At 36.0% G+C, this 18,508-nt stretch overlaps 2 protein-coding genes across 5 annotated transcripts in view; one reads left to right on the forward strand and one right to left on the reverse strand.

Moving 5' to 3' along the window:
* Positions 1-14,174, forward strand: part of SCRN3 (secernin 3) — a 38,797-nt gene extending 24,623 nt beyond the window's left edge. For 2 of the 3 annotated variants that reach the window (XM_055398852.2, XM_055398853.2), the window contains 3 exons: positions 2,984-3,146; positions 4,025-4,205; positions 10,919-14,174. In XM_055398852.2, the coding sequence (XP_055254827.2) occupies positions 2,984-3,146; positions 4,025-4,205; positions 10,919-11,089 (515 nt within the window). In that variant the 3' untranslated portion in view covers positions 11,090-14,174. Of the gene's footprint in view, positions 1-2,983; positions 3,147-4,024; positions 4,206-4,962; positions 5,056-10,918 lie in introns of all 3 variants that reach the window. The other variant, XM_088830177.1, reaches the window with a different exon arrangement.
* A 1,875-nt stretch (positions 14,175-16,049) lies between these two features.
* GPR155 (G protein-coupled receptor 155) overlaps positions 16,050-18,508 on the reverse strand; it is a 41,454-nt gene continuing 38,995 nt past the window's right edge. Inside the window, exon 16 of one of the 2 annotated variants that reach the window (XM_055398850.2) lies at positions 16,050-18,009. In XM_055398850.2, the coding sequence (XP_055254825.2) occupies positions 17,718-18,009 (292 nt within the window). In that variant the 3' untranslated portion in view covers positions 16,050-17,717. Of the gene's footprint in view, positions 18,063-18,508 lie in introns of both variants that reach the window. The other variant, XM_055398851.2, reaches the window with a different exon arrangement.

The raw sequence follows: 18,508 nt of genomic DNA on the forward strand, positions 1-18,508 counted from the left end.
TCGAGTCAGTGATGCCATCCAACCATCTCATCTTCTGTCATCCCCTTCTCCTTCTGCCTTCAGTCTTTTCCAGCATCAGGGTCTTTCCCAATGAGTCAGTTTTTCACATCAGGTGACCAAAGTGTTGGAGCTTCAGCTTCAGCATCAGTCCTTCCAATGAATATTCAGGACTGATATCCTTTAGGATTGACTGGTTTGATCTTCTTGCTGTTCAAGGGACTCTCGAGTCTTCAACACTACAATTCAAAAGCATCAATTCTTTAGCGCTCAGCTTTCTTTATAGTCTAACTCTCACATCCATACATGATTACTGGAAAAACCATAACTTTGACTAGATGGACCTTTGTCAGCAAAGTAATGTCTCTGCTTTTTAATATGCTGCCTAGGTTTGTCATAGCTTTTCTTCCAAGGAGCAAGCATCTTTTAATTTCATGGCGGCAGTCACCATCTGCAGTGATTTTGGAGCCCAATAAAATAAAGTCTGCCACTGTTTCCATTGTTTCCCCATCTATTTGCCATGAACTGATGGGATTGGATGCCGTTATCTTTGTTTTTTGAATGTTGAATTTTAAGTCAGCTTTTTCACTGTCCTCTTTCACTTTGATCAAGAGACTCTTTATTTCCTCTTTGCTTTCTGCCATAAGGGTGATGTCATCTGCATATCTGAGCTTATTGATATTTCACTGGCAATCTTGATTCCAGCTTGTGCTTCATACAGCCTGGAATTTCACATGATGTACTCTGCATATAAGTTAAATAAGCTGCTATAGTCCAATACAAAATAAAGTTTAAAAAAAAGCCTTTGCGTATTTAAAAAATTATATAAATCATCAAGCCAAGTTTATTGAAGCCGGACCTAAATTTGGTTTTCTCTCTCAAAACCTTTGTACATAGAATTGGCATCTGCTTTTCAAAGACCCAGATGAATACAGTAGAATTAAATATATGAGAAATAGCACAAAAGACAGGAGGCAGTAATTGGAGTAAAAGTGTTACAAGGTCCTTGTATTAACTAAGTGGTGAAGAACTAATTTAAGACATTGTAATATATAAAGTCAAGAGAAAATAATAAGAAATGTACAAATAAGCTAACATGGTAGAAATAGGATAATAAATACTTGAAAAAATTAAAGAAGGCAAGCAAGGATAAAAGGGGAAAAAGAATAGCTGGCATAAATAGAAAGCTAGTAATAAAATGTCCCATGCAGAATTATTCTTATATGGTTTTTATCTTTGATATCATTCTTTTAGAAAGGCTATTTCCACTGTACCAGAAATGGTTATCTACATCTTATAGTTTTATTTTTAAATTTATAATTCTTCTGGAATTATTCTGAAATAACATGAATTAGGATTCCAGCTTCTTTTTTTTTTTTATCACTTCTCAAATGATTACCCAATGATCTTAGCACCACTTGTTTTTTAAAAATTTTTTATTTGAGTTTAGTTATAATGTGTTAGTTTCAGGTGTACAGCAAAGTGAATCAGTTATATGTGTGTGTATATATGTGTGTACAGCAAAGTGAATCAGTTACATGTTATATGTATATACACATACTTTTAAAAAAAATTTGTTCCCCATATTGACCATTATACAATATTGAGTAGAGTTTTCTGTCAGCACCACTTTTTAAATGAATTATCTTTTGTCTACTGATTTGAAGTGCCAGCCAATTTTATCAAATATTAAATTCCTAAGTAAACCCAAGTGTAAATTAGATTACTGTATTTATCCATAGCCTAGGACAATGCCTGGCATTTAATAGGTGTTCAATAAATTTGTTGAATGAATGAGAACGAAAGAGAGAAAATCCCATTTTTGTCTTTAGAGAATCTGTAATCTAATTGCAGAGATAGGAACAATACAGACAAAAGATCAGGAATTCATAGTCTAATGGCAGAGATAAGACAAAAGATAGGACCGATGCAGATGAAAGAAAGGAAAATGTTATTTCAGTTAAGTTTGGTAGAAGTTTTAATTTGAAGGGGTTTTAATGTGATTCAGGGAGAATTGAGAGTCATAAATTTTGGAGACGAGAATCATTATCATGCGAGAAGAAGATATTTTGGCTACTCTTGGAGGACTGCGTTGTGGAGGGGTAAGGTTATCCATCCTGTCTTGAGAGATCCTAAGCCACAGAAACATGTATAAACATGTATAAACAAGGAGCAGAGCTATCTGAAGGCATTCTGGGCTTTTTAAATTTTTTGGTGGAAATGCCTTCCAAACAGGATTCTGAGGCTCTCTGTAACCATGGACATGGTGTGTTTGGTAAAAAGATAAAATAGATTTTTTTTCTGTCTTTCTCAAAAAAATCTCCTTAAATCCCAAACTTTACCTGTGAAAGCAGAAAGCAGAATATAATGCATTTATATTTATCATGCACAATGGACATTTAGATTTTAGAAGTAGTCTGACAGAACTGTGTACATACAAGTTCCACTAGCCAATAATATCTTTTGTCTCCTTGCCTCCATCTCAGGTTTTCATAAAGAGTATTAATGTCAGACATAGAAATTATTGCAGGAAAAATAATTTGTTATTTTGTAAAGAACATCTTTTGTAATATTGGAAACGAAACACAATATTCTGTTAATATTTGGTTCCTAGAATGGATGGACTCAGATAATAATTATTGATGTTTTTAGCTAAGTGCTAACTACATACCCCTTAAAAAATTTTGGAAGGGCAATAAGATTGAGTGTATTTTGTATTATTGATTTCTTCTTCTTAACAGATAACAGATTTATCCTGTTATAATGTTTTGAGATTTTGTTTATTTTATGTTAAAGCAAAATCTTCCTTGTGACAGCACAGTGAGTCTAACAGTTATGATACAAGATTTGCTTATAGTCAGTCTTACTTAATACCTAAACCAGTATCTCATGTTATGTATTATCAATAGAGAAAGCAGTTCATAATTGCAGGATACCAGTTTGCAAATGCATATATATTTGATGGTCTTAAAATTTATTTCCCTAGGAAACATAACTTTTGAAACAATGGTGGAAATTCTCCGAGATAAACCAAGTGGTATTAATATGGAGGGAGAATTCCTGACCACTGCAAGCATGGTTTCTATTTTACCTCAAGATTCCAATCTTCCTTGCATTCACTTCTTTACAGGGACTCCTCATCCCGAGAGGTAAAGTCATAGATACTATAAACCAGTCAGGGAGTAGGGTAGAGTCATTAGTCTGGTCATGATTTTGTCAGGCTAAATTTTTGTTGCACCAATATGACAACAATTTTCTACTGGATGTTTTATTCAGGTTTTAGTCTGCCATTTGCATATGTGTTACATAACTGTTCTCATTCTTACGGGATGAAAATGTTTATTGTTTCTGGTACACAGTTATTCCTATCCCCTCTTTCCCCAAATATGTTTAAAATTGTAAAGAAAAGAAAGTAGATAGGTTTTCTTATGTGGACTTCCATATTAAATATTAGATGATTAGTAAGAGCAAAATGGTTTAATAATCTAGAAAACACATGTAAAACTTAAAATATCAATAGTTGAAGCTTTATCAAGTAGGATTATACAGGCTATCTTGATTTAAATTGTTGGTATATCTCATAAAACATAATGCACATTACATTTAGAAATGATCTTATGTGTGCTATCTCTGTTATTAGAGATATCTTCAAGGAAATGGAATGAAACTTGTGAACCCTTTATTAATACTTCTGTTTATTTTCATCCCATATGCTAATCCTCAATATATTGCACTGAGGATTGTTCTTACCCTCCAACTGTGGAGTTTGCAGTAGAAAATTAACCATAATTTTACTTGACACTGTTTATATGCCAGGCCCTTTGTTAGGTTCATGGGAATTTAAGGCTAAATAAAGCATGTCCCTTGCCCCAAAAGATCTAGTATACCAAGGAAGATAGGCACAGGTAAAAGGAGTATGCCAGGAACAATGAGTATGTTATAAATGAGTAGAAACTAGAGGGACTAGAAGAGAATAATGCTGAATATTTTTATATCACACATACCAACTTAATACTTTTTCTTCTAGATCTGTTTTTAAGCCTTTCATATTTGTACCAAATATTTCACAACTATTGGACACCAGTTCACCTACATTTGAACTTGAAGATTCAGTTGAAAAGAAGCTACAATTTAACATTAAGCCTGACAGAAGACATCCACTCTACCAAAAACATCAACAGGCCTTGGAAATACTAGATGATAAGACGGTATGATTAGATTATCTTTTCTGTTTATCATGAAGAATAACAAAGTATTATTCAATTCATATTTTGAACTTTGGAATGTCAGCCTTCTTTCCTTTATATAAAAATAGGTCTAAAAATAGTCTAGATGCTTAGACTGTAATAGAGCTATATTATTTTTGTATGTGTGCTCAGTTGCTCCGTCATGACCAAGTATTTTTGACCCCATGGACAGTATCCCACCAGGCTCCTCTCTCCATGGAATATTCCAGGCAAGGATACTGGAGAGGGTTGCCATTTCCCCCTCCATGGGATCTTCCCGACCCAAGGATCGAACTCACATCTCCTGTGTTTCCTGCACTGGCAGGTCAATTCTGTACCACTGAGCCACCTGGGAAGCCCTTATATTATTTTTGACCTTTGGTTAAAAATAATGGTAAAGAATGTAGTTTGAATTTTTTAGAGAAATTTATTATATTAAGTATAATAACAATAGGTAAGATTTATTGAACACTTATACACCTAACACCATGGTACTATTACATGGGATATTTCATTTAATCTTTACAACCACCTTATCAGGTAGGTACTATTAATACCCCCATTGTTGTTGTTGAGTCGCCAAGTCTTGTCCGACTCTTCGTGACTCCATGGACTGCAGCACACCTGGCTTCCCTGTCCTTCACCATCTCCTGCAGTTTGCCCAAGTTCATGTCCATTGCATTGGTGATGCCATCCAACCATCTTATCCTCTGTCGCCCTCTTCTCCTTCTGCCTTCAGTCTTTCCCAGCATCAGGGTCTTTTCCCATCAGTTGGCTGTTTGCATCAGGTGGCCAAAGTATTGGAGCTTCAGCTTCAGCATTAGTCCTTCCAGTGAGTATTCAGGGTTGATTTCCTTTAAGATTGACTGGTTTAATTTCTTGTTGTCTAAGGGATTCTCAAAAGGCTTCTCCAGCACCACAGTTCGATAGCATCATTTCTTCAGCAGTCTGCTGCCTTTATGGTCCAGCTCTCATAACCAAACGTGACTACTGGAAAGACCATAGCCTTGACTATATGGACCTTTGTTGACAAACTGATGTCTTTGCTTTTTAATACACTGTCTAGGTTGTCATAGCTTTCCTACCAAGAAACAATCGCCTTCTAGTTTCCTGGCTGCACTCACCATCCGCAGTGATTTTAAAGCCCAGGAAGAGGCAGTCTCTCCCTGCTTCCACTTTTTCCCCATCTATGAAATGATGGGGCCAGATACCATGATCATAGCTTTTTTAATATTTAGTTTTAAGTCAGCTTTTCACTCTTCTCCTTCACCCGCATCCTCCTCACTTTCTGCCATTAGTGTGGTACCATCTACACATCTGAGGTTGTTGATATTTCTCCCAGCAATCTTGATTCCAGCTTGGAACTCATCCAGACCAGCATTTCTCATGATGTGCTCTTTGTGTAAGTTAAATAAACAGGGTGACAATGAACAGTCTTGTTGTACTCCTTTCTCAATCCTGAACCAGTTAGTTGTTCCATACAAGGTTCTAACTGTTGCTTTTTGACTGGCATACAGGTTTCTCAGTAGACAGATAAGATGGTCTGGTATTCCTATCTCTTTAAGAGTTTTCCACAATTCATTATGATCCACATAATCAAAGGCTTTAGCATAGTTAATGAAACAGAGGTAGATGTTTTTCTGGAATTCCCTTGCTTTCTCTATGATCCAGCAAATGATGGCAATTTGATCTCTGATTCCTCTGCCTTTTCTAAACCCAGCTTGCACATCTCGAAGTTCTTGGTTCACAAAATGCTGAAGCCTAGCATGCAGGATTTTGAGCATAACCTTACTAGCATAGGAGATGGTGGTTTGAATATTCTTTAGTACTGCCCTTCCTTGGGACTTGGGATGAGGATTGACCTTTTCCAGTCCTGTGGCCATAGCTGGGTTTTCCAAATTTGCTGACACATTGAGTGAGAGTTGGACTGTAAAGAAAGCTGAGTGCCAAAGAATTGATGCTTTTGAACTGTGGTGTTGGAGAAGACTCTTGAGAGTCCCTTGGACAGCAAGGAGATCCACCAGTCCATCCTAAAGGAGATCAGTCCTGAATATTCATTGGAAGGACTGATACTGAAGCTGAGACTTCAATACTTTGGCCACCTGATGTGAAGAACTAACTCACTTGAAAAGACCCTGATGCTGGGAAAGATTGAAGGCAGGAGGAGAAAGGGACGACAGAGAATGAGATGGTTGGTTGGCAGCACCAAGTCAATGGACATGAGTTTGAGTAAACTCCGGGAGTTGGTGATGGACAGGGAGGCCTGGTGTGCTGCAGTCCATGGGGTTGCAAAGAGTTGGACCTGACTGAGCAACTGAACTGACTGCCTGACTAATTAAGTGTAGCATTTTGATAGCATTATTTTTTAGGATTTTAAATAGCTTTGTTGGAATTCCATCACCTCCACTAGCTTTATTGAGAGCAGTGCTTCCTAAGGCCCACTTGACTTCACACTCCAGAATGTCTGGCTCTCGGTGAGTGACCACACCATCGTGGTTATCCGGGTCATTAAGATCTTTTTTGTACAGTTCCTCTGTGTATTCCTTCCATCTCTTCTTGGTCTCTTCTGTTTCTATTAGGTCTTTACCGTTTCTGTCTTTTACTGTGTCCATCTTTGGATGAAATGTTCCTTTGATATTTCCAATTTTCTTGAAGAGATCTCTAGTCTTTCCCCTTCTGTTGTTTTCCTCTTTTTCCTTGCATTGTTCATTGAAGAAGGCCTTCTTGTCTCTCCTTGCTATTCTCTGGTATTCTGCGTTCAGTTGGCTGTATCTTTCCCTTTCTCCCTTACCTTTCACTTCTCTTCTTTCTTCGGCTATTTGTTAAACCTCCTCAGACAACCATTTTGCCTTCTTGCTTTTTTTTTTCTTTGGGATGGTTTTGTTTACTGCTTCCTGTACAATATTATGGACCTCTGTCCATAGTTCTTTAGGCACTTTATTTACTAGATCTAATCCCTTGAATCTATTTGTCACCTCCACTGTATATTCATAGGGGATTTAAGTCATACATGGCTGGCCTAGTGGTTTTCCCCACTTTCTTTAGGTTAACGCCTGAATTTTGCCAAGAGAAGCTGATGATCTGAGCCACAGTCAGCTCCATGTCTTGTTTTTGCTGACTGTATACAGCTTCTCCATCTTCGGCCAGAAAGAATGTAGTCAGTCTGATTTTGGTATTGACATTTGGTGATGTCCATGTGTAAAGTCGTTATGTTGTTGAAAAAGGGTATTTTCTATGACCAGTGTATACTCTTGGCAGAATTCTGTTAGGCTTTGCCTTTGTTTTGTACACCAAGGCCAAACTTGTCTGTTATTCCAGGTACCTCTTGACTTCCCACTTTCTTTTTTTGGTGTTAGTTCTAGGAGGTCTTGTAGGTCTTTACAGAACTGATCAACTTCAGCTTCTTCAGCATTAGTGTCTGGCGCATAGACTTGAATTATGTTGAATAATTTGCCTTGGAAACGAACAGAGATCTTTCTACTTTTTTCAAGGTTGCAGCTAAGTACCGCATTTTGGACTCTTGTTGATTATGAGGGCTACTCCATTTCTTCTATGGGATTCTTGCCCCAGCAATAGATATAATGGTCATCTAAATTAAGTTCAACCATTTCCGTCCATTTTTGTTTGCTGATTCCTAATAAATCTGAAACTTGGAGAGTTTAAGTAGCTTGCTTAGTGTATCTCACACCAAAAATTATAAGACTACTGGAAGGGAGTTAACCTGGTCTTTAAAATAATGTTCTTGATCATGTACCCTCAGATTAATTTTAACTGAAAGTGACTTGACACTCCATAGACTTAAAATAATAATTATAATGAGTTGAGTTTTTTACAAAATGATAAATGCTTATATAATACTTGTAAACATAAGTATTATAAAAGATTAAATATATCACACAAACTCTCATCTCCAAAAATAAGTAGATATATATATTTTGAGGGGGCGATAGGTAGATGGGGAGACAATTCTATAATATCCATACGTCTTCAACCTTCCTGCCCTCTTCCCTCTCTGCCCCAGAGATTAAAAATAATAGATTAGAAGGAAATGGAAGGGTTACCTAAAGGCTTTTCATAAAACTATCAACTGATTCCTTGCAATGAAGGAAAAAATTGGCCATCTTATACCTTTTCTCACCTGCTTCTACTAGCTTCTGATTTTTATTGTCTATAGTTACTTTTAGTTTGTCAAGGTATATATATTTACATTCTTTCTACATTAAATGCATTAAATGAATTTTCCTCCCAGGTATTTTTTTTTCCTTTTTCTGCAGTATGTTTATATAGTCATCATGGTTTTCTGTCTGCTCTCCCCTCCCCGCAACTTATGCGTAAAGCAGAGAGCTCTGTCCAGATCCTCTATTTGTTATATATTCTTGACACCACCCTGGAGGAGGACATGGCAACCCACTCCAGTATTCTTGCCTGGAGAATCTCATGGACAGAGAAGCCTGGCAGGTTACCATCCATAGGGTTACAAAGAGTCATACGTTATTGAAGTGACTTAGCATGCACGCACACTTGACACTACTTCTGCTTTATCTGAGACCAGTTTGTTTGACCTCTGACCTACAGTGTAAACACATTTTTTGTAGCCAAGTGGTAAGGAGTGAGAGGCAAGTGTTTTGTTCTAAGAGCCTATTAAGTGCACTGACTCAGGCCCAGTTCCCTGGGTCAGAAAGTGTCATTCCCTCCATGGGCTTGGCTCATCCTGACTGAGCACAGCACTGTGAAAAATGACGAACCCTCTGGTTCTTCTTGCCTTTGCTGAAGTTTCTCAGTGATACGTTTCATGAACGTCTGCTCTGGAGGGATTTTCCTTCACTCCTCCCTGAGCAGCCTCTGCCCTGCTCTGATTTCTCACGATAGTTCTCAAGAGTTGTCAGTGCCCTTTCCCCTTTAAATCCTGCTTGTGGGAGTGAGGTTTTTTTTTTCTGTTTTGGGACTGAGTTTTGTAGAATTACTACCAAATGCCCATTAAACTAAATAAAATTGCTGTTTGACATTTCTCCAAGTAACACTGAAATAAAATTTAAAAGAAGTAATAGTAATATTTTAGGCTTAATAGGTATTAAATATTGATTGACAACAAAGTAGTGCAAAGACAGTAGAATTTGAGGGAAGAAAAGTGTCAAAGAAAGAGTTTGGTTCTAGTCCTGGCTGAGTTTTAGGGAGAGTCAGTTCTACTGGTAGTTTGTTACCATTTCTTGATTACTAATGAAGTTGAAAATCTCTTATGTTTATTGGCCTTTGGTATTTCTTCTTAAATGATTTGTCTCTTATTTTCCTTAGCCTGTTTTTCAAGTGATTCTTGATTGTTTAGCCCTTTGCACCAAAGAGGCAAAAAATGTATGAACAACTTTGTTATGTAGCAGTTTTTAATCTCAGTTTATTTAACTTTATCAGACAAAAGTTTAAAATTTAATCAAGTATATTTGTTACTGTAAGGCATTTTGATTTTATGCTTCAAAAAGCCTGCCTCACCTCAAATTAAATATAACCTCTGCATTTTCTTCTAGCATGTATGTGTATATTTGGGAAAAAAAGTTCTTTATATGGAATTTATTTTTGCAGGTGTTATGAAGTAGGGTTCTAACTTTTTCAAAGAGGTGACCAATTATTCTAATACCGTTTATAAACAAAACACATTTTTTGTTCAGATATGGAATGCAGGGTTTCTTCAGGGGAAAAAATTGCATACAATTTCATATTGAAGTACAGCTCAAAGTTAAGAATCCTGATTTTGTGGAGTTCTGCTCTATAATGGTTCAAATTTTTAAAATTATGCTCACTTTTTATAACTCTCATCCTATATACTTTTTCTACCAGTACCTACCCTCTAATTGATGACGATAATTCATTAATAACTTGAAATTGCTCCTTTCAATAAGAATCATGACCTTTTTAACCCCGTGTTGAAACAAGGAATCATAGAGAAAATGTCTTTTTAGTTGTTCTTTCCCTTGAATGTTACTATTCTGTTCCTTTGTTTAATCTGATAATGCTGCTGCTGCTGCTAAGTCACTTCAGTCGTGTCCGACTCTGTGTGACCCCATAGACGGAAGCCCACCAGGCTCTCCCGTCCCTGGGATTCTCCAGGCAAGAACACGGGAGCGGGCTGCCATTTCCTTCTCCAATGTGTGAAAGTGAAAAGTGAAAGTGAAGTCGCTCAGTCGTGTCCGACCCTTAGCGACCCCATGGACTGCAGCCTACCAGGCTCCTCCATCCATGGGATTTTCTAGGCAAGAGTACTGGAGTGGCCTGCCATTGCCTTCTCCCAATCTGATAATACTTGTCTTAAAAATAGAAGATCCAAATTCACAAAAAGAGCTCAGTCTGTTTTCATAAGTCTTCCCCATTCACAATTAATATAAAAATTTCAATTGACCTGTTATTTGTCTTCATGTTTCTTGCTTATATACTAATACTACATATTTGTTATTGTCTTTTCTACTAAGAATAACTAATAGTTTGTGGTTAATAGATTAACTCGAACTAGAACAATGATTTTTCCCAAAGAATTTCATTCCTTCTTTGTCTAAAGAATTAGAAGGGGAACTGAACCAGAAGTTGAAGCCAGAATGAACAAACCTTGTCTGTAGAGGCGATCTGGAATTTGGTTAGACTCGTGTGTGTGGGTGTGCATTCACATGCACATCTGTGTATTTACTTGTCTTTATTTTTCAATTGTTCAGGAAAAAGCCAAAACAATGTTGGACAACATGAGCAAACTGGAGAAAGAACTGTTCAAAGAGATGGAATCAATCCTTCAAAACAAGCATCTTCATGTGGATAAAATTGTTAATCCTTTTCATCAGTGTACAGAAGATGAAATTAGAATTTATAAGTCAAATGTTAGTTCTTAGTGATCACATGAATGGTCAGCAATCATCCTCAAAGTTAGAATCCATTACGTTGGTAAATAATAAAAACTTAGTTTGAGCAGATCAGACTATTCTTTAATAGCATTCAAGTAATAGCATGGCTATTAAAACTATATATAGCTTTGATGAAATATTGAGAAAGGAAATAAGATTGGAATTGGACATGTATATCATGGATAGTCAGGTGTTACTTCAGGTATTGACATACATTTTGTTAGCCATGCTATCTTAAAAAAATCACAATAATGAAATGTCCAATTCTGCATAAAGCATGAAACATTAAAATAATGTATGCATTTATTTGTTATATATTGTCCTCAATTTTCTCAGTTACAGTAAGAAAGCAAATTTTTCTTTTTAATGGAAAATATTGTCTCAACTAATAAATTTTTTATGTTTTAGGCAAGTATTAGCCAGCTCTAGCAAAATTTTCTAGATTTACACATTGTTTTATTAGTATTTTAGTTATGCAAATTTTTAATTAAACTCAAACATGCTCTTTGTCGAGACTTAGCTGACCAGTGAGCTTTTAGCTCTAATTATCTAGCATTCTTTCACCCATGCTCCTTACTTTGAGCTTTTCTGGGAGATCAGGACATGAAATAAGCCAAGACCCTAGGAGATACTGTTTTGGTGTCTCAAATCTCTCATCTTTTACTTCTGTTCATTCAAGGAAAACAGGAACAGGAATGGGATCAGCTCAGTTCAGTTCAGTCACTCAGTCATGTCTGACTCTTTGTGACCCCATGAACCACAGCATGCCAGGCCTCCCTGTCCATCACCAACTCCTGGAGTTTACCCAAACTCATATCCATTGAGTCGGTGATGCCATCCAACTATCTCATCCTCTGTCGTCCCCTTCTCCTCCTGCCCTCAATCTTTCCCAGCATCAGGGTCTTTTCTAATGAGTCAGCTCTTCGCATCAGGTGGCCCAAGTATTGGAGTTTCAGCCTCAGCATCAGTCTTTGAAATGAACACTCAGGACTGATCTCATTTAGGATAGATTAGTTGGATCTCCTTGCAGTCCAACAGACTCTCAAGAGTCTTCTGCAACATCACAGTTCAAAAGCATCAATTCTTTGGCACTCAGCTTTCTTTAAAAGTCCAACTCTCACATCCATACATGACCACTGGAAAAACCATAGCCTTGACTAGACGGACCTTTGCTGACAAAGTTAATGTCTCTGCTTTTTAATATGCTGTCTAGGTTGGTGATAACTTTCCTTCCAAGGAGTGGGATAGGGGTGATGAAATAGAACTATTAACATATTATAAACATTAAAATGCTATAATGTATAATGTGTTATGAGCATTATATATGAGTAATAGTATCTGCCCCCAAATTATAAAACTTTGTTAAAGTTACACAGAGATTATCAAGTAAGACTCAAAGTTGCAAATATAAACAAAAGAAAAATCCAACTCAAAATGACACGGTATTTATTGGTTTCTAGAAATTTCTATTGTAGGTATTTGATTACACTGTAATTTACTGGTCACTAGCTCAGATGTAAAGAATCTGCCTGCAGTGTGGGAGACCTGGGTTCAATCCCTGGGTTGGGAGGATCCCCTGGAGAAGGGACTGAATGTTTACCCACTCCAGTATTCTTGCCTGGAGTATTCCATGGACAGATGAGCCTGGAGGTCTACAGTCCATAGGGTCACAAAGAGTCGGACATGAATGAAGCAACTTAGCACGCACACACATCATTGCAATTAGGATTGTTATAAAATACTGGGTTACTATTATTGCTCAAGAGTGCTCAGAAATTGTTTTAAATTTTCTCTTAAAAATCATCATCTGACAGCTTTTGTCTAATGCAGGGCTTCCATTACAAAAGAAAACTTTATCAAGTACTCAGTTAATTCTGGTTTGTCTTACATGTAATTCAGGGATAGATTCTAAAATCATGAAGCCCCTTAGCCAACCCCGATGTGCCCCCCTTTCTTTTTTAATGTATGGGGAATCTAAGGGGAAGCAGTTCAGTGATTTATTGAGGCACAGAAATGTGAGTCTTATTTTTCTCTCTAGGGCCTGCATATTTTCACTTTCTCCTTTGACACCATGCTAGACCAAACTAGCACCAGGCTGTTACCTGGACAACTGCAGTGAAGTTCTTCTACACCCATCTGTGTTCTTTATCTTCAGCCACATGGGTCACTGCAGCCAAAATGATCTATTAAAATTTTAAATCTGGTCATGAATTTCCCTCTGAATTAAAAAAAAATAGATTATTTTTAGAGCAGTTTTAGGTTTAAAGCAAAACGGAGCAGAAGGTGCAGAGTTGTCACATACCCCTATTCCTCTCCCCTCCCCTCCCCCATCAACATGTCACACCAGAGTGCTACATTTGTTATAATTAATGAACCTACATTGGCACATCATTATCAGCCCAAATCCAGAGTTTACATTAGGGGTCACTCACTGTACATCCTATGGGTTTGGCCAAATGTATAATGACATGTATCTACAATTACAGTATCATACAGAACAGTTTCATCGCTCTGTCCTCTGTGCTTTGCCTATTCATCCCTCCCTTCCCCAACCCCTGGCAGCCATTCATTTTTTATTGTCTCCACAGTTTTTTCCAGAGTATTATATAAGTGAAATTCTACAGGATATAGCCTTTTCAGATTGTCTCTATAACTTAGTAATAAAAGTTTCCTCTATGTCTTTTCATGGCTCATTTCTTTTTAGTGAGGAATAATATTCCATTGTCTGGTTATCCTGGTTGCTGATATCCACTACTGAAGGGCATCTTGGTTGCTTCTATGTTTTGGCAATTATAAATAGAGCTGCTATAAACATGTGTGCAGGTTTTTGTGTAGACATATTTTCAATTCATTGGAGTAAATACCCAGGAACATGAGCGTTGGATATCATGGTAACAGTATGTTTAGTTTTATAAGAAACTGCCAAACTGTCTTCTAAAGTGACTACTGTACCACTTTGCTTTCCTACCGGCAATGAATAAGAGTTCCTATTGTTCCGCATCCTTGCCAATATTTGATGTTGTCAGTGTTCTGGATTTGGGCCATTCTAATAAAGTAGTTCTCACTGTTTTAATTTGCATTTCCCTAATGACATATGATGCAAAGCACCTTTTAATATGCTTATTTTCCATCTCTCTATCTTCTTTGGTGAGATATCTGTTCAGATCTTCTGTTCATTTTTAGAAATCATTAATTTTCTTACTGAATCTAAACCTCTTTTAAAATAGTCACTGAGATAAGTCCCAATCCTTACCAACTATCAACAAGATTCTGCTCCCATCTATCTTATTTATGCTTTTGTCATGGGTTTTTTTTTAAGTTTCTATTCTGCTCTTTCAATTCCTTGAATATGCCCAGTTCCCTCATCATGACTACACCCTCTGCCTGCATCATTCATTTCATGTGCTCTTAATATAGAGTTCTGCTGAAACATGACTTCCTTAGGGAAGTTTTCCCCACACAAGGTTGGGTCTCTTGATACACACTTTCAGAGCCACATAAGAGCCTGATCACAAGTGTAATTAAATGTTTAACACCTCTCTCTCACAGCAGAATAGAAGCTTTATGAGGATAGGAACCACATTTTTCCTCCACTGTTGTATACTTAGTATTCATCTGGCACAAAGTAGATGCTCAATAAACATCTGTTAAATTAACATTCGAGGACTGATGGAAAAAATTTACACAGTCCTCTTCTTTGCTTGTAAAGTTGAGAATGTTAGCTAGACAATCTATCTGTATAACCTGGAAGATAAGATAGCCTTTTATTAAGGTTGAGGTCAGTCTGTTCCCTTTTTCCATAATCAAAATGGGAATAATAACTCCCCAAATAAAGACAAGAATTATTATATTAATGTTTATAAAATAGCCAATTAATTTATAAAACATTTTGGGAAACTTTATAAATCTGAAATGGTATTTGGGCTTTAGTCCTTGAGTGGGTAAATAATGCCTTGTGGTATATTTTAGAAAATTAAAGGTTTTCTTAAATTTCATGGGTTTCTTAAGAGTAAAAAATACAGTAAAAAAATATAATAGCTCAAATTAACTTTTGGTCAGTCCTTAAATGATGTAGTTTATTATTTACCATTACATAATAAACCAAGGGAATAATAAACTGAGTATTTTACAGAAAGCTGGTTTGATCTTTGATGAAAACATCAATTTATATATTCATTTTTAATGAAAATATTTACCCTAGAAATAATTATGCTACCTAGAATTTTGGAAATCTAATTCCTATTTGTAATTCTTCTCTAAAACAGGTTTTGCAGAGTGAATGTTTTCTCTTTTTGATTGATTTTAGGCTTTTATCATAATAATTGGAGAAATTTATCATCCTGTCTTTTCCTGAAAAAACGGTGATATTTCAGATCCTGTTTCTAACCATAACTCATCACTTGACCATCTAGTTTAGTGATCTAAAGTAATTTAATATTATACATGATATGAGGTATGATGGGGCAAAACTAAGCTGTATTCTGTTGCATAGCAAATGTAACATAATACTTTTACATTATTTTTGTGCTTTTAGAAATTTACTGATCATTAATTATTATTCTTAAAATGCCAAGCACACTGAACCTTATTCTAAAAAATACTGAAATTTAAACACAAGTTAGGCATGGAATTACACATTGATAACAAAGAAAAGAACTGATCATGCTGAAGATTAGTATAAAAGTGGCAGCTTTTAATCAAAATTGTATTGGATAATTTTTCCAGCTGTGACCCTACATATTAAAAATTATGAAATATGTGAGGACTCTTATGTCATATTGCTTCCTGAGTGCATACTTGGGCAAGGTCCTGTGCACAGGTCCCTTAGGGTCATGAAGAATAGTCAGTCTCAGGAGATCCACTTAAGGAAACATTGAAAACCTACAGAAAAGACCTCTCTGATGGCTTCTGCATTATTTGGATTACTCAAAAGAAAAGACACTGGCAATGCAAGTTAAAATAGGTATTTTATTGAGAAACTTGCTCTTGTCAGTGAGCAAGTAAAAGTTACAAATATTTTTATTTAATAAAATTAGCATATCCTTAATTCTAAAAACATCTCTTAAAAACTTCCATTATCTGAAACAGCAGATCTTTCTGAGTCAGGGTTTTCTTTTAGTGCTTCCATGGGAAAAGATGCTTCCAATTCCCTTCATGCAAGTAACATGTGTAATATGACTTGTTCACAAGCAAAACAAATTCCCCACTTGAGTTTGTGTTGCTTGCATGCATTTGAATTAGTATCTTTATTGCTATAACTATAAAAGTCTCCTGGTAGAGCAGTGAGGCTTTATGCTTACTCCTGAGCATTCTGAGAGTTATTAAGTGGTCATTAAAAAAAAAAAAGTTATGTAGCACGACAGTTCTGCTGAAAACCCCATTCCCTTATTAAAATTGGTATACATTAATACTACACATTAATGTGTAATTTACTCGTTAAATACCCTAGGCTTCCATGCAGGGTTTGTTTTTTTGTTTTTGTTTTTAGTTACATTTTGCTGCATTAAAAGGGCAGTGATTTAACCCTATAAATTATTTTCTAAATGGCTTTTACATATGACACTAAAAGTATGAGACAAATAAATATTTGAAACAGTTTTCAATAAGTTAAACCAGTACTGACATCTAACAATTAAGTAGAGGTTCAAAGGTCATGCGAATAGCTGTCTCTTTAATTGACTGAAGGTAAAGCTTATCTGAGGGCAACATTTAATAATTTTCAAATGTATAAATTTTTATACATGGACATTTGAAACGAAATTGTATATGTAACAGTAGGATGTTAGGTATAGAATTTTTAAATCTTGACTTGAATTACATAGTTTCGCTTGTTTTTAACTGCAGGGAAAAGGTATAGGGTTATCCTTCAGCTCTGAGACGCTTTGTGCAAACACCAGAAATGACATATCACATGGCAATAATTTTGTTAGCAAATTTAAATGCATCTGCTCAAATTATTATTTTTAGTACAAAAGTTAAAGATTAGACTATACTTCTGTTGATGGATTTTAGAGAAAATAATATTTATGGAGGTTTTTATTCCCCTCCTAATGGCACAGATTACTATTTTGGATAGCAAAGCAAGAGAGGATGAACCTTCAAAAAAAGTGCTTCTAGTTTTTAATGAGTACCATTTGTCAAGGAAAGGGGAAAAATAGAATAAGAAGGCCTCTCATTACAATCATTAAACTTCTTTTTTTAGGAAATGCTATCAATAATTGCAAAGTGGTCATAATTTAAGGATCATATACCCCCAGCAGCACACCTGCCAAATTTGGCAATTTAAAAGAATAGTAAATTGGATGTTGATTTTGAAATTATAGCACACAATTGGAGGGAGCAATGTTTTAAAATGTTGACATAATTATAGTAATTACTATATTCATTATCAGAACTTTAAATTTTGATTTGGTTCTCTTTTTCCTAAGTCAGTTTTCTGTGTGTTATACATATATGTAAAATCACAGAATATTAGCATGGAGTGGGAACATGTCAAATTTTACAGAAGAGGCAACTGAGGCTCAGAAAGGTGGTGACTTGCCAAAGGTCCCCCAGCTAATAAGTAACAGATGTGAGGCTAGAATATGACTCCATGTGGGCTTGTCTCCTTCATAACTTAGGTCTTAGGGGATGGGGATGAATTTTCAATTTCTTTATATCTTTCCTGTTGGGGAATGTCTGCATTAATAGTGGGAGGACTCTGTTTAGGACTCTTTTGAAGAAATCTATAAAACAAGTACTCATCCCGAAATTCATATTCATTGGTGATATGTTGGATGACTCCCCCTTGCACCAGTCTATCTCCATATATCACAGCTTCACCACGGTCAGAGGCAAGGCCAACTTCAATGAGCCAGTTCACCAAGTCACAGCCACAGAAGGTCCCGACAGAAGTCTTTGCACCACACCTGTATGTCAAAGGAATGATTCACCCATGTGTTCTGTAAATCTGGTATCAGAACTGCATGATGGAAGACAAGCAAGGAAAAATAGGAGACAGGGAAAGACAGCATGATAGTTAAAAGGTGACAGGAATGAAACTATTCTGAATGAAACTATTGGGTTTGTTAAATCACCCAACCCTAGAAAGTTCTACCAGAGGAAAACGAAATATGCCAATAATGCTTGTGAAAACAGAAACACTTAAAATAATGACTTAGATAATGTAATTGCATCAACAGAGAAATATTCTTTTTATAGTAGATGGTCTCTTATGATCAGATTAGTTCTGTAGACACCTGACTATTACATATTTTATAAGTTACACTTAGTTAAAATACATAATTGTTTCAGGAACATTAAATAATATTTTTGCAAGCTCTTAAGAAGTGACAATTTTTACTAAGTTATTCAAATCAAACTTTAATATTTTCTGCTTATCACAATGCCCACAAATAGCCTTTCTTC

Source organism: Moschus berezovskii, chromosome 2 (assembly GCF_049115385.1).
Source record: "Moschus berezovskii isolate FMDL1 chromosome 2, NW_MosBer_1.0, whole genome shotgun sequence".
NCBI lineage: Eukaryota > Metazoa > Chordata > Mammalia > Artiodactyla > Moschidae > Moschus > Moschus berezovskii.